This window comes from Camelus ferus, chromosome 5 (assembly GCF_009834535.1).
Source record: "Camelus ferus isolate YT-003-E chromosome 5, BCGSAC_Cfer_1.0, whole genome shotgun sequence".
Classification (NCBI taxonomy): domain Eukaryota; kingdom Metazoa; phylum Chordata; class Mammalia; order Artiodactyla; family Camelidae; genus Camelus; species Camelus ferus.
Window position 1 is genome coordinate 41,347,737 of NC_045700.1, and position 24,687 is coordinate 41,372,423.

Sequence of the window (24,687 nt, forward strand, 5' to 3'; positions counted from 1 at the left end):
GACTGATTTCTGGGGTGATGAAAATATTCTAGCATTAGAAAGTGGTGATGATTGCACGATTTTGTGAACATACTAAAAAACATTCGATTTCATACTTTAAAAAAGTAAATTTTATGGTATGTAAATTATACTCAATAAAAAAGGAGACCCCTGAAAAGATGCAGCCTTCTTTGACTCAGTGTTTCTTATCAGCAGGTGGTGGGTGGAACTACAGCGGTTCTAGGTGACCACAAAGAACACCAGGCTGATGGACAAGGAGATGGGGCAGGGTGTGCAGGAACTGGAGACTAGGGGTCCTAAGACCCTCCTATATTGTCTAAATTCCTCCAATGAACATGTATTACTTTTACAATTCAAAATGAGAGAGGGAAAAATATTGTATCCAGGTTTGAGATTTAAAACATAAGGAAATGTTTCTGACAATACACTTAGGAAAAAGTAGCAATGTGAATAAATTAAATTACACCTTAATGTGATATTTTTCACTTGAAAATAAACTGTGGATGCATATGTAATACATACATAATGCATTAATGTTAGGTTTAGTATAAGGTGGCAGCCCTCATAAAAAGATTTACTTACATATTTTAATATACATATTAGCTAATAATTCAGTTAATAAAAAGAGTACCATACTTATAATAAGGCCTGAGTTTTTCTGTGTTTCTTACAGGTTTTATCAGTTTTTGCATAAGAACCTGGAAAAAGTGTGAACCTAACTGGTATCGCATATACTATCCATTCAACTGCTGAGCATGGAGGAAGATCATCTATTTTAATGATCTCATAGACTTTTGAGTGGGAAATGCTCTTTCTGAAAAAAATCAGTATGTTTTGATGACTAGCTTTCATACAGTATGCTTTAAATGTAACCATTATATTCAGGAAAAGTCAAGCCCCTGAAGGTTTGTCCTTACTGAATACTGTGCAGTCTGAGATTTTCATGAGTTTGGCATTTCAAAAAACTGAAAGTACTTACGCAAAAACAATGACGACAAAATCAAGCCAGTTCCACGGGTCACGAAGGAAAGTGAATTCTCCTACACAGAAGCCTCTTGCAAGGATTTTTACAAGTGATTCAAAAGTATATATTCCAGTAAAAGTGTACCTAGACACAAGAATCCATTGGGATATTAAGTGTGAAAAGAATATAGTACCATGTGAATCTTTATAATCATTTTTCTTTTGTTCAACCAAAGGAAGGCATCTATTGGAGGGTGGCTGTTGGTTTCTGGACCCATTCTAACTATTAGAATAAACTACAGTAAAGGCCTTTCCAGAAAAATCGTAAAATGTATATATCAGAAACACTCCTAGAAGGTAGAGGTATTTAAAAATTACTAAGAATACAGGTATTAGATCTGCCTAGAAAATTTTTACATTGTTCTTAGCAAAAATACACAAGGACAAGAGATAGGTGACTTGTTTAAGAACAAGGCAGGTTATCTGATAAGGTCATTTTTCTAGAAGTATGTATTATTCTATTCTAGGCTTAACAGGTTAATATTGTAGAGAAGAAAAAAATAATTGAAAGAAAAGCAACTACATAACATGGGAAGATAAACACTGTAATTTTTATAGGTGCAATTACGTCCTGGTATGAAAAGGAAAGTATAGAAATGACCATGCTAAGACTATATTAAAATGTACTGATCCCCACTTACTCTACATTCTTGGTCCAATCTGGAGGGCTACTCAAGGTCATAAATATGCAGTTTGTCAGAATAGTGCACATGATTAGCATGCTGAATAAGGTAGCTTAGAATCAAGGAATATGATAAAAGACCACAGTAGGGACTTTAAATATTTGATAAAGACATGTGTTGAAACGTTAACAATTTTTCCTTAGAAAATGATCCTACATGAGTCTATTGGCTTTAAAAAAAAATCTCTTTGAACAAGCAAGTGATAGATAAAAGTAATTTATCTTAAAATGCTAAAATTGCCATTCTCCCAATCTACTCAGATATCTACACCAAATTATATTGAAATTGACAAACTAGAGTCTTTTCAGATATGAAAGGACTAAAATCTATATTTAAATAAAATAGCAAAAACTACATTTTAAAGAACCATTGCAAGTAAGCATTTTAAAAAGGATATGAGTGTACTAAAATCTTAATCGATATTCTTCTCAGAGGATTGAAAGGAGAGAGCAGGTACAAAGCAGGTGCAGCATTGAAACGGAAGATTGCTTTCCCCTTGTTCAATACTATGAAAGTCTGAGGAGCAAAGAGAAAACAATATGAAACTGAGAATCGGAAAGTTCAGTCTGGTACATGAACATCTGCAGTTCACCCCTCCATGTGCTAGTGTCACAGTAAAGAAACACTGACATCAGACTCCAACAACATGGTTCCAGGGCCACTGTTGCACTATATACATCCTGTTGGCCAATGAACTCCAGGTCCACTGTCCATTTCTTCCCAGTAAAGTAAGAAGTTAGCCATTTATGAACATGTATTGTTCAGAGCTTTCAAAATACAATGTCTTCCCTTTTTCATATCCCGTCAGCACCCAAATCAGTAACAATAACTTGCAGCCATTGAAATTAGTTCAAAATACAACTTCTTTTGTTCATGACACGGCATTTTATACAAACCAAATAGAAACTATCCCTGATTTTTATCATATCACTTTGAGAATTTTAATACCTGTTGATTATTGTCATGGTTAGTAGCAACTGTTACAAAACATGAGTTCTTTCAAAAAATATTTTCATAAACTTAAGGAACATTAGAGTTGAAAGAATCCCACTACTCAGTTCGATTTTCTGGGTCAGGAAGTCTCCCTGAGTATTCTGACAGGAAAATCGAACTGAGATAACATGAGAATCATATTACCGCCTCAACTTGGCGAGACCAAGTTACTATGTACTTGAAATTTTTAAAAAAGAATGATTTTGATATTTTTAAATTTAAATTTCCAATTTTTGTTTGCATTAAAAAATTTTTTTAGAGAAAAAAGATGTTAACAGTGGCAGAAACTGGGTAAAGAGTATATGGGGGTTCTCTGCGCTATCTTTGAAAATTGTACATCTAAAAGTATTCCAAAATTTTAAGGGGGGAGGGTATAGCTCAGTAGTAGAGTGCGTGCTTAGCATGGACGAAGTCCTGGGTTCAATCCCCAGTACCTGTATTAAAAATAAATAAGTAAATAAATAAAAGTATTCCAAAAATTTTTTTAAACTCATTAAAAAATCTTTTTTAGGAATGTCTGGGTCTATACATACCCAGGAGAGTTAATTATAAGGTAGGAAAAATTGGTATGGCTATGAAATTCTATGTATCAGAATGAGTCTCTTTTGCAAATTCTAAAATCCTACTAGCAAATGCATACATGTCAAGGTCTGAATAAATTATTTCAATATTGCTCACTTATTTAATAATTTATTGAACATAAAATTAGAGAATTATGGTACTTAGAGCATACAAGCTTAGGAGTTGACAGATATGATTCTAAATATCAGATCTACTATTTCACAACTTGAGAGAGCTGGTACATTGTAAATTCTTTATAAATGGTGGGAGCAGCTGCTGATATTATAGATAACATAAAAGGTACCAAGGATATGAAGATAAAAAACAATGTACCCGTCCTCTTATTACTAGAGGATGACTGGTAATTTATTTTTTCTTAAAGACATAAACTTTCACTTGTGATAAAGGCACTGCATAAAACTATTCAAAAGCACATACATATTCATCACATAAAAATGAAGCCCTAATTTCTCAGAAATGACTGTAACCCCCCTCTCATCTTCTCAGTAGAATAACCTTTACAGTGATTGTTTCAAACTTTCTCCCATTTTCTTAATGCAGTCAACACTTTCTCAGATCTGCTGCTCTCAAGACTGACGCCCAGAAGACAATTTCCACTCTTGTAGTATGGAAAGTATTGACACCATTTAACATGTATTTCCTCAGATGTTTCTACATTTACTTCAACAAATCAGGACTCAAATTCATCCTCCTATTTTCACCTAAGTCTCACACAGTAAGGCTTCTCCCCACATTTCTAATGTAAATACAACCTAACCTGTAGCTTATACCTTGTCTGTTAACATCAGCAACTAGCTACATTACTCAGCCCTCTGTATTTTTCTGAGATTGAGAAACATTTTTCTCCACTTTCCAATGTGCTAATTATACCCTACGTTTGAAGAGTTTTTAATTTATTCGTTGCCTCAAGTGACCATCTTTCCGGTGGAAATTTTGTAAATTTCTCAGCATGCGTGGACTGCCACCGCTTGCTCTTTTTATCTACTATCCACCACTATCTTGCTTTCATTTCCATCACCTAACACCAACCGCTTGCAAAAAGTCACCAACCCATCCTCCTTATTCATTCTTACAGCCTTTCTCTAGCCTCAACTTCCCAGGTAATTTTATGAGATACTTTCTTCCCCTTTCTTTTTGAATAACAGGAAATTTTCTGACTTATGTCCCACGTCTCTGACCATCTCAGACTCTTCCTACTCTCCAACACCCTAAATGAAGTGGCTCTCTAAACCCATTATTGGTTGAGTGATTTCGTATAATCCCATGGATTCAGCTGTCACCTCCAAGGCAAAAGCACTCTGGACATATCCCAAGGTCTCATTTCTCAAACTGACAATTATTTTCTTCCCACCAGTATGCATTTTTATGTCATCTCCAAAAAGGCAGAACACTATACTGAACACTATTAAATTAAGAAAATCAGACTAGAATGCCAGTGACAGAACCAGCTTTGAAGAAAAGTGAGAAAAAAAATACACCTTTTGAAATATCCTACGCAGGTATTTAACTAAACATTTCTGTCATGATGTGGTTTTTCACTGACTTCCACTTAATCTCAATTTACGGTATCTTTCTCTACATAAGAGGCAAACACAGAGCGAACCATTGTAGGCACAATAAACTCACTTTCTTGTCTGCGTAGTAGGGGTCCAGGTCCTCCAGGGGCTCCGACACCATGCCCGGAGGGATGTCCCCGTAGATGAAGGGCAGCTGTTTGCCGGCTTCCAAGTCACTGCTTGGCTTTGGACCTTCTTCATCGTCGTCTTTCTTTTCTTCTTTGGGTTCCTTTGTTTTTCCTTCAGCAATACGTTGCTCAATGAGGGCAAGAGATTGTTTTGTGAAGTAGACAAAGCTCTGAGGTCCTGGGGGAGGCAACATTGCCATCTTTTCATCCTGTATATTTTCTTTCCCCCTTCAGCTCCTTACATGAGGCCTAAGTAGAAACAAAGCCTTAAGTGCTTGCCAGCCAGGGATGGTACTTTCATAACAATAATAATAAAACAGATTTTAGTTTCAACTACAGGAGTTAATGTGTTCACAGAATTATCATCATGTTGAATGAACACTTATTAAATGACTATTATGCACACGATTTATTTTCCATGCTCTCTAACCATCTTAATTTAAAAATTGGAATTTAACAGATCACAGCTTACAAAGTAAAACAGTGACAACTTATTGAAAACTAGTTTAAAATTCTCTTTGCTTTTCACATGTATTCATTTTCAGTGCAATTCAATTCCACTTTCCTTGTTTAAAAATCTTTATGACTGTGCTTCCCACAGAACCTCTCCCCGGTTCTCCTCTCGCCTCTCTGGTCACCTGATCCTCTTCTGTCTTACACCTCATGACGTACTCACACCCTCTGCTTCCCTCTCAGGGAAACTCTTTTCTGTAAAGTGAGGTGGTGGAAGATTGTTTTACTCTATTTTATACATTCAGATTTTCTTACAATAAATAGATACTCCTTTTCAAGCCACAAAAAATATATTTCTATTATGTATTAAAAACAATTTAGGAAAATGTTTTGGGAAGAAAAAAGAAGAGAAAAGAAATTTGGGGAATATTTGGGATAGATTCAATTTGAAAAATAGGAAAAAAACAAACCACTATAATATGCATTCAAATTACGACTCCCCTAATTAACTGACATGTGTATGTGAAACATTGCAAACTACAGGAAAGAAAAATACACCACAAAAAAATCTGAGTTTCTACATATTATTATTTTGGAATGTTCTAAATAAAAGAGCATGAAAAATAATGGTTCTTATTTTAAAATTAACAGACTCATTATTTCAATGAGTCAAGGTAACTTCATAACTCCTCCATTAGGAAATAAAAAATGAGTCTTTCTGAATTAGGATTGCCTGAGAGTTGGGACACACCAACTTCCAGAATGTCAACCCACCGTGAACAGCTTGAAAGGCTGTATATTAAGTGATATCATCACACACACACAGGGAGGGTGAACTAAGAGAAGCCATGGTCTGCTCTTTTATTTTCCAATGCTACATATAAAAATTAAGCAAATCACAATAGTGACAACACAGGTTATATGGATTCAGAAAAAAGGGTTAGGAGAAGCTGAAACTAATTATTCTTTTCCAGGTTTCTCCTATTCACATGTCCAACAAAATTAACTTCAATTATGTTTAGGGCAAAATGAATGACTTTTCACCCCAGTGATTTGGACACTGTAAAAATAATCCTTACCAGAAATTTAGGTATTTTTTAAAGGTGGAAAACCAATTAAAAGACAGTAGAAAAATTATCATTTTGCAATTGTGAATTTATATAAAAATTTATAAAGCAAATTTAGCTTTTTGAAAAATGCTCCTTTTATGATATCACACAATCCAGTCTGGTTTTTGCCATGGTATGCTATCATCACATTTATTGTTCAACCTACTAACCCATCTTCGTTTTAAATGTTTTTAGCAAATACTTAACCTGTGCACGTTACTATATTAGATCTTTAGACCTGTGAGGGGAAGTAGAAAACAAAGTTTTTGTCTTTAAGGAACTTACATTCAAAAAAGAAAAAACAATCATACCAAATCACACAGCAAAAGACAAACCCGGTTTCACTGTAGTAAAGGAGAATACAATCAGCTTAAATAACTCACATCTTTTTTTCCACCCTGATGTAGAACCAGAGATAGAGATGTAGGCAGGTATCAGGAAAGAGAGTATCACAGGTATAAGAAAGTGGTGAGTTCCTCTGATATAAGTACAAAGTTTTAAACATTTCAGATATGAATTCTAGAATTCCTTTAGCAATCTCTTCAATTGTGGAGAATAAAAAGCCTCTTACAAGTAATAGATACATAGCAACATTTCATGGGAGAGAATGTGTTGAAAGCCAGGCAAGTGGCATATTTGCAAATAAGATCACATTCCTACATATGGATTCAGAGTAAACCGAAGTGTATACTTATGAGAAAGAAGAACAAAGGTCAGCCTACTCTGCTGGACACAGGCAGCAAATAGTATTGCTTTTAAACAGAATTTACTATGTGTGTGCTGGTTTGTCTTGGGTTTAAAGTATTGTACTGAGATTATTTACTACATGATTTCTATAAATTCAACACTAGTAAAAAGAGACATATATTTTGATGTAAACTAAAGTTGAGATGATTTGTTTTAAAGAATGTAGTGAAAGATGTGGTACATAATAGAATACTACTCAGCCATGAAAAAGAATGAAGTAATGCCATTTGCAGCAACATAGGTGGACCTAGAGATTACCATACTAAGTGAAGTAAGTCAGAAAGAGAAAGACAAATACCATATAGTATCACTTATATGTGGAATCTAAAAAAATGACAGAAGTGAAATTACTTACAAAACAGAAACAGACTCACAGACATAGAAAACAAACTTATGGCTATCAGGTGGGAAAGAGAGGGGTGGAGGGATAAACTGGGAGTTTGGGATTTGCAGATACTAACTACTATATATAAAACAGATAAACAGCAAGGTCCTACTGTATACCATAGGGAACTATATTCAATACTTTGTACTAGCCTATAATGAAAAAGAGTAAGAGAAGGATATATTTAATATATATATAGTATAACAGAATCACTATGCTGTACACCAGAAATTCACACATTGTAAACCAACTATACTTAAAAAAAAATCCCCATAAAAACCTGCACATCAATGTTCACAGCTGCATTATTCATAACAGCCAAAAAGTGAAAACAACCCAAATGTCCATCAACTGATAAATGGATAAACAAAATGTGTTATAGCCACACAATGGAATATTACTTGACAATAAAAAGAAATAAAGTACAGATACATCTTACAACATGGATGACACCTGAAAACCTTGTGAAAGACTGACCCAAAAGATCACATCTTGTATGACTCCATTTGTCTGAAATGTCCAGAATAGGTATACCCTCAGAGACAAAAAGTAGATTATTGTTGCCAGAGGCTGGGGGTGGTAATGAGGAGTGATTGCGAATGGTTATGGGGTTACTGGTTAATGGGAATGGAGTTTCTTTTAGGGGGGGTAATTAAAATGCTCTAAAATTAGATAATGTTAATGGTTGCACAACTCTGTGAATATACTAAAAACCACTAAATGCACATTTTAAAAGGGTGTCATTTTTATGGTATGTAAGTTATACCTCAATAAAACTATTATAAAAACATGCTAAAAAACTGAGACATATGAAAATTGTCCTGAGATGAGAAAAGAAATTTAGGAAAATGAAAAACAAGCTCACATACTCAACACCAATCACTGTATTAGTCCCTCCAGGTTCAGTATAAACATGGGATTGCTTTTGGTCTAAGATTAATTCAGGAGAAGCTCAGGTTTAGTTCTAGCACTTAAAGGGCATACAGATTAGAAAACCATGGTCACAAACCAGATGACCTGATTCCAGAAGTTAGTCGCCTTTTGGTAACTGCACGACATCAATCTGAGAAACAAGGCAGTGAGTGCAGTTGCCACCTGGGCTTAGGAGAGTCCTCAACACATTTGGAAATTACACAAAGGTGAGGAAGGGTCACTTACTTCAATTGACTTTCTGTGTACACATGCCTGGTCTCTTGAGAAATTCTAACAGCCAATCTTCCTTTTTAACTGGGGTGAACAGGCATCTCCCCTTGAGAGTAGTGGTGATGGAAGTTGAGCCCTACCTCTTACTGTGGAAAACCCAGGAGAACTAGCCTTCCTTGCTACTCATTAGTATGGCGAGGCCACATCTCCTAAGCTTATCCAAATAGATTAACTTTCCCTTTACTCTGACCCTGGAATGAGTGAAGTCAAGATGAAGGAAGGTCTGCCTGGAATTCCTTTGTGCAACCATGGGAGAGTCCAACTGTGGCAGAACCGTCCAGCAGCCCTGGCCAGGTGAGTCTGCCAAACCGCCTCCAGCCCTCCCTTTGTTCTGCTCATTTCCCCCAACCAGCTCATCCAGCTTCCCAAAGCCTTCCAGTGACTGCGCGAGGACTCAGGACCTTCCAATAAATCTCTCTTTGGCTTGAGACAGCCAACGTTTATTTCTCCTGCTTTCAACCAATATTCTTGTTTAATAAGGGAAAATTACTTCTGACTCGCTGTGTGGAAACTAGGTTAGGACAAGAACAAGCTAATTTTAGACAGGGCAGTTTTGCTAAGTGATTAAAATACTTCAAAATTAAATTTTCTTTTAAAATTACATTGTTAATACATTTCAAAATAAAATCACAGTTTTTCATCCTCAGGAAAGTCTGGAACATATAGGAATATTGTGATTATGAGAAAAATGAAGATTAATAATAAAATGACTAAAATAATAATCATAAGAATGCTCTATTATTTGATCTTGGCCTAAACCAGTGGTTCTCTCAACAGGGCAGTTCTCCCCTACCCACTTCTGAGGTAGGGTTGCCAGAGTTATTAGCAAATAAAAAATTACAACATTCAGTTAAATTTAAATTATTTCTAATTGCCTATGTACCTTTTGAGATAAATGAAACATATACACAGAGCATATTTATTCTAAAAACTCATTCACTGTTTATCTGAAATAAATTATCAGTATCTAAATTATATACATCTTTCCTGAAAATGTCCTTGAAGATTTGGCTTTCATTAACAGCTTCTTGTTTTGCAGAATTTTCTTATAAAATTCCTTGCAGTTAAGAGTCTATGTTCCATTTACATTGTAACAGATCTGCCTTAGTGGTTAAATCAACTTAATTCTTTGGTTCACTGAAAATTCACTAATGAGAAAACATGCTCAACGTTAGCCTTACACGCTGGGATACTGAACACTCACTGACATAACGTTAACAACTCTGAGCCTTACTTGCTATTTCTTTGAAGCACATAATACAATCTTTCATGACACAACTTGCTTTTGTATTTTTTAGGATTAAGTTGTAGCTCTTGATCTACGGCTTTTTAAAATGCTGTTCACTGGTAAGTAAGAGCATTGTCGTGAATTTTATTTTCTCTTCTTGGTGCAAGATTCCAGTTATTCCCATTCTGGAAGAGTATTTAGCAATATTCATAAACAAGGATCAAATTCTTCAAGAGATAAAATCCATTTATAAATAAAATGACAACTGTTGTAATAATTATCCACTTCAGGATGGATTTCCCCCCTACTTGTTCCTAAGTAATCTTGTCCCTTTTAAAAACAGCCTTGGCATTTGAGAAATAACATTTTCATTGTTTTTTCTTTACTGCATTCAACAAGTTCTTTTAAGCAACAGAGTACTTCAATAATACTCTCTACTCCTCTTTCAAACAGTGTAATCCTATGTCTAAAGAGACATTAAAAACATTAACAGGAAATAAGCAGACTTCACTCACTTGATGGGTTATTTAAAAACTCAGCAAGAATCTGTGGGGCCTTTTCAGAATTAAAGGATGATTTCAGTGCTTCAAAGAGCTGAGGATTCTCTCCACTGCATTTGTTAGAGAGCCACTAACTTTTAGAATGCAAGAGAATTGAAGAATAATGAATGCAAACAAAATTACAAAAACCCTTTCATCATTCAGTTTGAACAGAATTCTAAAATAAGAAACAATTTCATGACAATTACTTTACTGTCGACATAAAGGACACAAGATGTCCATCAACTACAATATGGCAGAAGAGCCAACACCATCCGGAGACTCATGTTTTGCTTCAACTTTGAATAAAGAATGCACCTTTAGGCAAACATCCACCAAATTATACTTGCATTATCTCCACCAGAAGAAGTACGGTTTTCATCATGATTAACTCCTAACTCAATAAAAGGGAGGAGAGCTTGTTTTCTGGTAGAAAGGAAGAGTCTAGGGAGGCTGCCAATCAATCACCCTACAGGAATGCCTTCCATAATAAAGAATTACATGGCCCAAAATGTCAGTCTTGCTGAGTTGAGAAACCTGGGCTTAGACCACAATTTCATCTGCAAGCCTCTCTGATTTAGTTCGGGCCAGGGTTCCTAGGAACTTACTTGCTAATACGGCTCTAGTTGATTTTTATATTATCTACTTGCTGTTTACACTGTAAACACCCTGAGGGGATAATTCAGTTTTCAGTTCTCTGTCTTCTAAAGGGTATCATAGGCAGTTAATAAATCCACAGAAACTGGTCACTGTTTCAGCTACAATCTTTGCATTGTCACTAGCATGGGTCTGAGCTTTGGTGCTCCTATTATAGCGCTCTCTACAAAGAATATCTGTGCTGAGCTACAGACCCAAGACATGAACACTAATTCACTTGGGAAATATTCACTGATTATTTCCATTATTTTTTAGGAACCATGTCAAGACAGTTGGAGAAGAAGGTAGACACAATGACTGAATTAATTTATGCAGGAAAATGATCAAATCTGCATTTTGGAAAGCTCATGTCTCCCACAGTACAGAGGGTGAATTTAGAACAGAGAGATCAGCTAGCAAATGAAAGTGAAACTGTAGCATATCGAGGTGTAGAGGTGTGGTCATTTTTGAGAGATTAAAGTTAGACTTGACATCTAAATGTGGGACGTTAGGAATGAGATGAGAATCAAGGATTACTTTCAGGTATCTGACTTAGTCAACCAAATCAACGCTCTCATAATATTGTATGGTAGGAAAACTAGGCAGATGAGGCTTAACCAAGGGAGAAAAATGATGAGTTAAGTTTTGGATACAATGTATTTGAGATGCTGGGAGACAAAAAAATCTACAGGGGCAATAAATAGTTAGCTACATTGTTCTGGAACTCAAAACATGAGCCTAGGTTGGAAATAGGAACTTTGGAGTCATCAGCATAAAGAAGTATTTGGCATGGGCAGGAAAATTTCTACCCTTAAAAAGTTAATAGTCTGTAAGAAAGACTTATATACAAATTACCATAATATAAGGGATGATATAATTATTCAAATGGAAGTATTTTAGAAGTATTTTGGAAACACAGGGAAGTAGAAGTGGGTTTGAGCTGATACAGGAAAGACAAGTCAGAATTCTACAGAAGTACATGCCTGAATGCAGATTTCTAAAACCTGGACTGTATGAGCCAGGGTAACTTCTTTTTAATTTTAACTTCAAGACTTAGAAGCTATGTCCCTATGGTCAAATTACTTAATTGGTCATCTCAATTTACTCATCTGTAAAATGAGTATGAAAAGGATGATGGAGAATGAAACAAGTTAACAAATACAAACTATTCAGAACCGTATCTGAAACAGTAAGACCTTAAAAAACACCTATGATGATTGTTGCTTTCATTATTAATTGGGCAGAGGGAACACAATGATCCAAGACACTAATGCATTAAACACACAGAGCAAGTTAAGGAAATGACGAGAGGCGTATGGAGTACCTGGTAGCCCTAAACCCAAGAACAGATGACACAAACCAGAAATTGCTAGCAGAGTAGTAGTGACAGGCATTCCCCTTCTATAGGAGTCTCCTGGGAAATTTTTACAGCAATCAGTGCAGCACAGCACATCAGTACAAGTGCTGGGAGATGAGCTTCTACTGAGCAAGCATAGGAGTCGCGTCCCTTAAAAGCCACATGTTTCACGTGGGCCAGCATCAGTTTTAACATGAGTCATCGTGTTAAGAGTGACCCAAGTCGGTCAACCCCATCAGGCATTTATAGTTCTCCCAGTTCAGATATTCAGATGGGCTCTCCAATCAGGGATCATTTTTCCCCTTTTGTTTCAGTATTCCTTATATTTAACTCATATAAGAGGTTTCTATTACAACCTGTCTAACATACGTGCGTACAACAGCATGAAATTTATACCATATGTTTTCTCTTCCTCCCTGTGCAACTTTCCTTTATTACTTCATAAAATTTTCTTTGAACTAATTTGAGACTTACAAAAAGGGAGCAAAAGTAGTACAGAAAAATCCCCTTTATGCCTCACCCCACTTCTGATAATGTTAACACTTAAATAACCATAGTTATAATTATCAAGGACAGAAAATCAACATCAGTACAATATTATTCCCTAAACATCATACCTTACTTGAATTCCATCCATTTTTTCATTGCACTTAGTTATTCTATCTCCTTAGTCTATTTCTGTCTGTAACAGTTTCTCAGTCTTGTCTTTTTGTTCATGATCTTGACACTTTTGAAGAATATTAACCTGTTATTTTATAGAATGCCCCCCAATTTGGGTTTGTACCATGATTTTTGATGGTTAGAGTATGTTATGCATTTTTAAACAAGATTACTGCAAAAAAAAAAAAAACAGGTATGTCCTTCCTAGTGCATTATATCAAGTGGTTTACAATGTCCATATGTCTTATTATTAGAGATGTTTACCTTAATCACTAATTCAGCTGAGTTTCTCCATTATCAAGTTACTGCTTCGCCTTTGTTGTTAATTATCTTGGGGAAGATAGTTTAGACTATGGAAATCCAGTTTCTCTTCAAACATCTGCCCACTAATTTTAGCATCTACCAGTGGACCTTTTCTGCAATATTTATTGCTGTGGTGTCTGCCAACTGATGATCCTCTGCATCTAGGGAGTCTCTATTAACATAAGCCATGTGACTTAGTAATATCATTCACACATTTACCTGTTTTCAAGGAAACAGAGCTAGTAAGCTAACTGAAGATCAAAGTGTCATGGAGAATGGGAAATGGTCAAGTCCACCTTTTGCCCACCGGGGCTAGAAGCTTCTTAGGCTACAGAGCACGTTGTGATGCACAAATACACGTACAGGATGAAGAGAAAAAATGAAAGACAATGAAGTTTCTTGTCAGGGGATAGCTGAAAGGGATTCACTCAATGTATTTTTCTGGGGAAAAAAAATCCTTTTATGCCTCTTGTTCCTCTCTTTATAGAAATCAGTATCAATTCTCGGAGTCAAGTGGGGATTGGAGAATAGGGATGTTTACCTTTTGGACTTTTTGTTTCCTCGTGTCTGCCCTCCCAACACTGGATTTATTCCTGTCACCTCCAGCTGAAGTGTTTCCTTAGGACCTTGTTGTTTTCAGTGAAAGCACTTATCACACTTTGACTTATTTGCTTTATGTCTATCCTCTTGGCCACGTGGTAACTCTGGGTGGGTAGTGACGTCTGTTTTGTTCTCAGTATAAAGCACAGTGCCACCTGGAACACGATGTTGATGTACATTAAATACATATTAAACAAACAAAATGAATGTTTAAGTTTCATAGTATTATGTGTACACATAATACATGAAGTGTTAATGGGCTTCTCTGAGCCAGGTGTGGAAATACTACATATTCCTTACAGGAAAATGTATTCTGAATTCGTAATAAATATCTTATAAATAAACTTCTGTAATGCAACCCAATGGCATGTTTCTGACAAGACTTTTCCTTCCTATGAATAAAGCTTAAAAATAGAAAAAGTGTCCCTATGTAAACTGCCCTTTTGATCTGATTTATATAGATGCTAAAATATTTATATTCTAATGTCTTCTTAAAAAAAGCAAAGTGCAAAACACAGCATCATTTAGTCAATAAAGACCATCATAATGTAGTAGGAAGAGTACTAGCACAGACCTTGAGAAACCTATATTCACGTCCTGGCTCTTACTCTTGTCACCTCTGAGATCCTGGCCGGGTCACTCAGCTTCCCTAGTGCCAGTTACCTCACTTGGAAGATGCAGAATTTAGATGATTATCTTTAAGCTCTTCTCTGGTCTGAAAAGTTCTTTTAAACAGCTCTTCTGAATTTGTAATACTACCAGAATATGTTTAACTTATTTTGAATAAAAAGCACAGTGTCTCTAAATGATTATTTAATAAATCCTTCAGTATTAGTTGGTAATGAGATAGCTTTTTGAAAAAATAAAAAACTGAAAGAGGGCCCATTATTTGGAACAAAAGAGGAAAAGTATGTGCTCTAATACTCATTCTCACTTTTTTCCTTTACACAAGAATCCTGGATCATCTGTCCAACTGAAAAACTGTACCACTCCGTTTTCCTCACAGGTCAGGGTGTGACTAGTTCTGACTAACTAAATGTAGGAAGTGCTGATGGAACGTCCTTGCAGGTGCCAGAAAAGGGAGAGGCTGAGCCCTCCCTCCTTTCTGTTGCCTTGATTTTGGATATTAGCACTTCTCCCACCATCTTGGATGACAATATGACCTTCTGGCTGGAGGTCAGAAGTAACACAGCAGGAACACAGAAGGTCTGGGCACCCAGTGATTTTGTGCAGCTCCTGTACCAGTCTCGAGTGTCTACCTTGGCCTTCTATTAAGCGAAAGCATAAAACCTGGGCGTTTAAGCTACTGTGTCCAGGTCACTATTATTAGGAGTTGAATCTAATTCCAAATGACACTAAAGCAATACTGAATAACTATCAAACTAAGCAAGATTAATTAGACTCATATTAAATGGATGAAGTCTCAATAAAATGGGTCTTAATAACAACATATACAACACTGAGACACATTTTACATGCTTCTGTTCTTTTACATTTACCAAACTTTCATTTTTCATCATTATTCCTAATTTTAAAGACTTATCTTATTCAGTGTTTGATATGTTACCACACAGGTTGGTTTTCTCAAGAAGCACAGTCATTGTGAACTGCAGAGGGCTATAAGAACAACCCCATAAATGAACAACCTTAATACCACAATTAATATTATTTTTCCAAAGAGAAGAATAAAGCATAGGGCAACTACATCCTAGGTGCCATTCCAGAGGACGTTCAAGGCACAGAAAAGTATCAGTTTTACCAGAAAGAGAACCCCATGGAAAATACCCATGAATCCAGAGGTAATATTTTTAATAAGACTCCAACAACTACAGTGCATACAGACCTTGGTCCAAATGGTTTGTACATAAATGGCTATATTAAAACAATTATTCCTAATTGAAGTTTTCCAAGACCAATAGTACTAAAATCTATTTTATAGTCTAGAAATAAAAAGACAACTTAAATACTTGAAGAAGACTACATTAATTACTATCTACTGAGGCTCAATAATAATTAATCACCTTGATTTAATATGCAAATCTCAGATGGCAATTATCAGACTCATTGTTCTAAAAGGAACAGGGTGCTGCAAAACCAACATTAAAATTTAATCACTAATTGGACTTTTGGATGCAGCAAATACTTAAAAATGTACCTAACCCTAAAGGGCAAAATACTATTTAGCACCTTAAACACATTCTACTTTTTCCATGACTATGTTTAAGACTGATAATCAAAAAACCCCATATCATACAAATTCCAGACATGAATTATCCTGGTTTATGTTGGCTTTATTTGGGGATTTATTGTTTGGGGGCATGGCATTTTTAAGGCTGTGACAATTAAAATTCTGTAATAGGAATAGATGTTAGTTAAGCTTTCATTTGCAAACCAACTATTATAAACAGAGTAGGAAAGATGGCTAAGATTCTAGAGAAGTTCTTCTCAAGTTTTGACCATGATCCAGGGTGCAAACTATATTTTACGCTGTGGCTCAGTATACATGTTCACTTATATCTGAAACGAAGTTTCACAAACAGTATTTATTCTTACTACAAGAAATACTCACGGGTGTTCTCTCTTCTAGTCTACCCTCATTCCATTCATTGTGTGTGTACTATAGGCTACAACTCACTAATCCCATTTCAAAATACTACTCTAGGGTGATTGGAGCTTAGAGGAAATCTAAGTCAGACCTCTTTATTCACAAATATGGAAAGTGAAGTGTCACGTAGAGGGTTACTTTGTCCAAAATGACACAGCTACGTATAGCAGAGTCAGGACTAGGACTAAGGTCTGCTGATCTCCAGTCTCACATAGGAAAAAAGATAACATTAGGTGAGGGATGAGTGTGTTTTTAAAAGTTCAAAATGCAGATGTATACCGTTTAGAATGTGTGACTGTCACAAAGGTCTTGGCATCTGAATCACTGAAGTTTTTAATTGATGACTCATTTGGCTTTATTCAGCAGGTCTAAGTTTAGAAATTCAATCTGCGAGTACTTTATCTAGTAAACTGCTTTTGTAATTAAATAAAACAACCCCCAGAAACTTAATTGAGAAATGCCTACCATCAGTGACACCTAGAAGCTACACTTTGTTGGTGTGCTTATGTCACATTTCTGTCACACTGCTCCCTGAGAATCAAATTTGAAATGACAGGCAGGGTGTGCTTAGGTATGGACAAGTAACTGCAAACTCTCTGTTATCTAATGTATCATAGAAAAGACTCATTTTGTAGGCAGTAATCTTTTATCGACAGCCACATAATTTGAGAATTTCTAAATCTGTAATTTAGACTTACTGTATTTAAAGACTAATAAATATGCAAAAATAAGTGAGGTCAAGGGAATATTACAGAATTACCTTGAGAAGAAAATGCATTTTCTTGTATTTTATTAAAGTACAACAAATCTATAGACCCTTGTATTTTTATAGGCCCCTACCCTTAAGTGTAATGAATTTATGAAGATAGAAGAGAAACTTCTAAGTCTGTTAACTTTCATCCCAATATTTGATACCAAATACCTATATTTAAACTAAAAAGAAATATATTAACAACAAAATTGAATCCCTTACATCTAAGTGTCTGCTCAGTATTTGTTAATTAACTGCAAATTCACCACTGTAAAGAAAGTTGAAGGTAGTATACAAAAAATCACCTTCACAAGATGAACCAGCCCTTTTATTTAAATAATCTCTATATAATAATATGACAAAAAATTAAAATAAATGAGAATCTTAGTGTAGAATATAAGAACACACAAGGTTCCTTATGATATTTCTCTTTGAAACTAAAGTCCACTCTCTAGAGAGGCAGCATTTCACAGCTGGAAAATCCTAAGCTCCGTTTTCACAAAAGCACAGGTCCAAATGTTGGATTCACCACTGCTGTATAAAGAGCAAGTGATTTATTCTCTCAGACACTCGGGAACTGGACATCCTATTCCAGTGGTGAGGAACTTACCTAGCTAATCCATTGGGAAGAGGGCATGAGATAAGGTTGTGGACAAACTATTTACTTTTATTCTATAGCATTACAGTTAAAAGAAAGGAGGAAGGAAAAAGCAACAAAGCAAGAAAGCAAGGAAGTAAGTGGGAACCCTGTCTCCTTAATGAAAATGAGTGAAAACAAAATTCCCAAATAATACAAATTAAAAAGAATGTACTTGAAGAAATGTTACAATTTATATTAACTGCATTTGACATGGGATTTCTTCCAAGCTATTTTAACACTGATACAAATTTAAAGGCAAAAACACTTGTGAATTTACCAAACATTGTTTCCACATCAATCCCACCACAATGTCTCACTTAGTTTTATTTTTCTCTCTTTCAACCAGAACTACCGACTCTTGGTTTTCTAATTTTTATTTTATCAGGTTTATAATGTCTTAGATTCAATCCTCTCATCACATCATGAAGTTTATTTCTTGATGTACAAATGTATGCCAAGAATATGGTATTGTGTATTTGCTTTATATTTTATTTTTAAATCTTTATTTCTTTGTATTTTTTTTACAGATATTAATACACCAATGTATTTTCTAAAGAATTGATTTCTTTTGGAAACACTTCTTAGTTGATCGCATGTTTTTATGAGAAAAGATTCAAAATATATTTCCAATTCAAGAATAAGACAGACATATACATATATAAAGACATGCTGGGTTAAATGGTTTTATAATATTTGCAGCACTTTCACAGACAGCAATGCTCTGAAATACAAAATGCAAATATATTTTTCTTTTTTTTTTTTAAATAGTGACTTTGAGGCTTATAGGTTGACTTATTTGCCAAGTCATTTTTAAGGAAATATTGGAGCTATGACTAGAAGCCAAGTTTTGAACTTGGAGTTCGATGCCTTCCATCACTTCATTCTGCATGAAACAGGTCATTTTGAAAGCAGATGATGAAAGAATTGGCAACAATAAACCTAAAGATATTTGCTCTTTTAAAAAAAAGGCACCAGTTTAGCCAATATGTCTAAGTATGTACCTAGGTCTCTTTTTTTTAAGGCTCTCAGAAAGAGACATTGATAAGAGTTCATGGGAATGAACCAAGTCTATTGGTGAATCAATTCTTTGTTTACAGTTGCTGTGGGAAAAATGAGACAGCCAATTACAAAGTCTGAGAGGTTTCCTATAATTAGTGGCTATTATATTACTTTTGCTTATGACACAGTACAGAGGAAACGAAAAATAGGAGAGGAATTGCTGTTTCATTTCTTTATTATTTTCCTAATTGCTCTTTTTATTTTTTACCAACAGCTTAAGTTTCAAGGAAGCCAACCCATCATCATTTTATCAATAACATTAACCTATCATTTCATTCAGGAAATATAAGGCAAGTTTTGGTTTTAACTTTAAGAATAGCAGGAGATTCTGGTCTCTCTTTTGTCTTATAGCACACTTGTAGAATAATGAGGTCAATACATGGGAAAGGTCTCAGACTTATTTCTGTGTGTGTGGTAAATATCTATCAAAATAATAATTAATAGAGAGATGACTGTGTATGCTTTCCAAAAATCTTGTCCTTGACATTTGGGGAATTATGATGTCTTACAAATAAAAAGAGAAAAGCAAATAAACATAAATGAACACACATGTATGGACTACATAATACTAATAATACATTACATATACTTCAAAAAGAATTCAGAAATTACTGGGTTATTTCAGGTTTGTGCAGGAAACACAAAGGATTTAAATCAGTGGTAGGACCAATCTATTCAGTCAATGGCATATGGAGATGTCTTGTCTGGTCACTTTCTGATACACTAGGCCAATTATGACCCAACATGCCAACAGTAATTCCTGCAGCTGGTTTCCATGCCTTTCCTTAAGATGGTGACAATTTGTAGTACTGCAACAGAAAATGAACCAGACTCACTTTTACTAGCAAAATAAGAATAAGAATAAAAAAACTGAGCATCACCCAATACATGAATTTATACTATTGCTAAATTTTAAAATACTCTACACATTAAAAAATATGTATATATAAAGTTGAAAACTTAAAGATTAAAAAAAAAAGTTTTACAGCATCCTTCTTAGATGTGCACATTCCACTTGGAGACCACAGATTATGCCTTCCTTATGTCCAAATCATAATTTATTTGACCAGCTCAGTCAGGTCTCACATCTATCACCAAAGCTTCCCTGGAGAACTCGGGCATACATGTCCCCATTTATTCCTACCTTCATACTGAAAAAATACTTTCAGTGTGCAGAGTATTTCTGGCTTTAAAACTAGCATTCTTTCAACATAAAGATTAACTGTAACATCTTCTATATAACATATTTCTAGGGGTTGTGAAATAAACTACATAACTTAGTGCAGGCGAAAAGTCATACTGATATGAAATAACTTTAAGACCAATTTTTCTCAGTGTGGTGAAAAAAAAGAGCACATAAAATTTTTTATCATAGCCTTTGCTAGTTTTACAGGAGAAAATCACATATTTGGGATCACCCATTTAGAATTATGACTGATGTTTTATTTTGAAGAGAAAACAAGAAGTCTTTATATATGGAAACCCCAAGCTTTTAGGAGACGTTACACATGTCAACATTTTATAGAACTGGATATGCTTGTGTTTCAGAAAAGAAATCTCAGTTGATGCAAAATACTTACTAGATACATTTTCTGGGAAAGGAAAAAATAAATAATATCTTGCTTTTTTTCCCCAAGAATTATTCTATATACTGCAAAGTCAGCCAAGAGAGAGCCTTTGGCTTGAAGAACAGCACTGTATTAGGAACCATGAGTCAGACAAACCGGAGTTTGTAGTCTAGTTCTATCATTTTCCGATTGTATATAATGGACTAGGGTCTTGACTTCGCTAAGAGCACGTTTGCTCATCTAAGAAGTGGAGATGACAATAGTGTCTTTCCTCATTATGTCACTGTGTGCATTATAATGCATATAAAGCCATTTATTTACATAGGTACTTGATAACATAAAATGCTGAGAGACATACTGAACACAAGAACCACTCAATAAATATTAAATCTCAAAATGCTAAAGTTGAATTCTGCACTTATGTGGATAACTGGGTAGGGTCAAGGAGGACTGCCTGAAAGTATAAGATGTCTTCACACAGAGAAATAAACGCTAAGTGTGGGGCCAATCCATTGCATTAGCTTTACTGGTATCATATTTCAATCAACCAAACAAAATCTGCACAAATACTTAACTGAAAAATAATTAACCACATCCTATTATTTAGAATAAATGAAGCATCATTAAAACCATGTTTTGATATATTTTAACTTTTTAAAGCTTTCTATTATCTATTATTTCATTTGAACCAAACATCACACTGCTAAAAAGATACCATTAACTACCACCTAGCAGTTAACAGAAGTGTAACACATGAGAAACCACAAAGTAAAGCCTTTTGGTGAGAAGGTATCTTATGAAACTAAGGATTTGTAATTCTTTACACTGGCTTAGACAGGGGTCCTCCTAGTCATCAGGCATCAGAATCATCCAACCTTACCAGAGTACTGAGCTTAGTCAAAAGATATCAGAGAACGAATCTGAAGAAGATCTCTATATATAAGTAATCATCACACTAGCAATTCATCAATATAAGATCCATCTTGCGTCAAAGACAAAACAAAACTTCCTGCTGCTTGGACTGTTTCCTCCACTGCCAGTAAGAGCAAATTCATTCTGAAAGTCCTTTTAGTGATCCCTTTCATGTGTGTTCTATGGAAAGCCACCTAAAATCCTTGGTGCAAGCAGGAAAAATTCATCAAGAGAACAAACCCAGAGATGGAAATTTCCACTGCTGATGTCACAGCTGTGCCTTTAGATGAGGAAAATCCAAAAGATGTGGGAGGAGAAGGTCACCAAACAAAATCCTCTGCCTCTGATGTGAGGCAGGAGTGCAGTCAGAAAGCAGCTGAGTCATGCCCTTTGTTATCGTGGCAAGCAGCTTCTCCTCAAGGCACCGACAGGGAGCTCTGACCATGCTTCAGACCTCATAAAACTGATAAATTAGATTTGAGCTGATTGTATTGCAAATATGCCCCCAATTACTGCAGGAGTTAAAATATCACAGCTGCCATGTAAGATGGGCATCGGGTGGCCTAAATAAAGACCTCAGCTCCCATCTGTACAGAAGAGAGAACAAACTGCTGCTTGATAATACTTACCTTGATTTAGAAGAACCCAAAGTTCTTTCATGGATTCTCTATTCTGTGGCTATCTGTAGATCATTTCATGACAAAATGGGCACTGAGTTGTGGTGTGCATAGCTTAGAAAACTGGTCTGTGATAAAGGGGCTTTCTTCAAAGCTGTAAATGCCATCAGGAGAGAATATGATTTTTAGGAGTAGGTGGAGTCTAGTTGTGTGATAGGAAAAAAAACTAATAAATATGTATAAAGCAGCTACTCTGTGTAAGTACTGTATTAGAAATCTAATCTTTTCAAAAGCACTATGAATGTGTTATTATCCTCACTTCAATTCACGGAGATTTAGAGAAGTTCCTTTTGGGGCAGAGGCAGGCTCAACTCACTTCTCCCTGTTTTGGAAGTTTTCACCATGTTGAGGTCAGTAGGGTCTTAAAAAGGTGGGGGGAAAACTTAGGAAAAAGGGAATTGTTGACTGACATAAAGGTGTGAGTTATAAGAAAACAAAGACTACAAATAGGTATTTCTAATCAATAAAGGAATTAAAAAAAAAATAAAAGAAAAATAACCAAAGAGACCAGACCCCTCCAAAACCAAACCAAACCAAACCAGTTTGCCAGAAGGTCCTGTTAAAGGTGCAAGTATTCGTTGCTTTCCTTCCTCCTGAGCTCCCAGATTTCCATGTCGCCATAGTTAGGAATGAGGGGGATACCCTTGGTTATGTTTCCCTACTACCACCTCCCCCAAAAGAAAGCCAATGGTGCCTTTCCTAAATTTTTTAATTCTCATCCCAAGGGATCATCTTCTAATGATAGAAGTTATAACCTGTTAGAAATAAACGACAGTTCAAACACAAGCATTACGGATTATATTTTCCAATATTACTGAAAAACAACTAGACCAAGTGTCCTCCCTGAATCTTGGGAGTATTTTGCACTTAAAACAGCCACCATGGAATGTGTGATGAAGATCTATGTCATAAGGTCTGCCGCTTGGGATTTACGTGCTGCAGAGCTTTTGTCATCTGCCTTGAAACCACCAAGAGGGAGAATTCTGCACTGAAATATCAGTAAGGAGTGTCTCACCCTTCTGCTCCTTTGAGCCTCTTGATTAACCTGTGCTGCTGTGGGAGGTAATTTGTCTCATCACTTGTAAACAAACAAGGGGAGAAAGATCAGTGATGCCTTAATACTTGCCCCAGCTTTCCTGCCTTAGTCAACTTCTCAAAAAGGATGTGGGGCTTGATTAGGGGATATAAAAATGAAAAGGTCCTCAGAAAACCTCATGATTTAGGTCTATTCTTAATTCCAAAATTTAATATCAGAGATCATGAATCTTTTGCACAAAACTTTTCTTTCCCAAATGAATCTACCATGACTTGGCATTTCTCATAGATCTTTTCGATCTTGCCTCGGGCAAACTGAACACCTTTTAGTCATCTTAACAAAGCAAGAGGATTTACTCAGGTACTTAATGTTTTAAAACAATTCAATACTGTACAATAGAAAATACTGTACATATTAGACATTTTAAAGTACACAATGCCCATGTCCACGACATAAAGATGGACCTCTAGGGGCATTTCTCTTAATGAACGGGAGGTGCTCTGTCCAAGTTGGAAAAAAATTTATCACCTGTTTGTGAAAGATACAGTTCAGTTGCTACCTTGACAACAAGCACATTAGTGACCTGAGGGACTGTGGAGGTACCTGCTGTTGTTTGACACCAAAAGGAATTGGAAACTTACTAAACATGAAACAGGTGCAGAGAAACGTACCATTGTTCTCTCTAAAGCACGGATTCAGGTGGGACTCAAGCTCAGTGAAAAGGGTATATAATATATAAATGTACATGATAAAGTATATAACTTCTAATAGTAGGTGGAAAAAGGAGAGGAAAAACTCAGAAAGTCAACAAGAAGAGACAAAAAGAGACACCTGCACAATTGTTTGAGATAATCATTCAAATCATTTGAGCCTCAGGCTGGACAGAACTCAGTTTGCTTGAAAAGCTGGATATTTCACAGGAAGATTAGGATAGGGAATTGGGACTGGGGCTGAGCCATCCACATGCCTGCCACCTTTCTCCACATCAATTTGCTGATACCTGCCTGGTCTACTTTTCAAAAAATGTCTTTATGTATTACGACAACCGAGAATTAATAGGAACAGTATTTAGAGAAGACAAACAAGAAGCATTAGTATTGCAAGTTCATCTAAAATCTTTAGGCACTAGTCTACCACTCTCTCCATCTTCCTAGCCCACTGCCCTCTCCCACTTCTTAATCTCCTCTGGGATCTTATATCTTTGGAGTATTCTGTCATTCCCACTTACACCTATAACTCCTGAATCAAGACATA

At 35.6% G+C, this 24,687-nt stretch overlaps 1 protein-coding gene across 2 annotated transcripts in view; it reads right to left on the bottom strand.

Moving 5' to 3' along the window:
* SCN9A (sodium voltage-gated channel alpha subunit 9) overlaps positions 1–24,687 on the bottom strand; it is a 122,490-nt gene that overhangs the window by 71,856 nt on the left and 25,947 nt on the right. Inside the window, exons 1-5 of one of the 2 annotated variants that reach the window (XM_032479613.1) lie at positions 22,350–23,175; positions 4,908–5,214; positions 2,104–2,222; positions 1,665–1,754; positions 980–1,108 (exon numbers count right to left, since the gene is read on the bottom strand). In XM_032479613.1, coding sequence (XP_032335504.1) covers positions 980–1,108; positions 1,665–1,754; positions 2,104–2,222; positions 4,908–5,165 — 596 coding nt within the window. In that variant the 5' untranslated portion in view covers positions 5,166–5,214; positions 22,350–23,175. Of the gene's footprint in view, positions 1–979; positions 1,109–1,664; positions 1,755–2,103; positions 2,223–4,907; positions 5,215–22,349; positions 23,176–24,687 lie in introns of those variants that run through there. The other variant, XM_006180690.3, reaches the window with a different exon arrangement.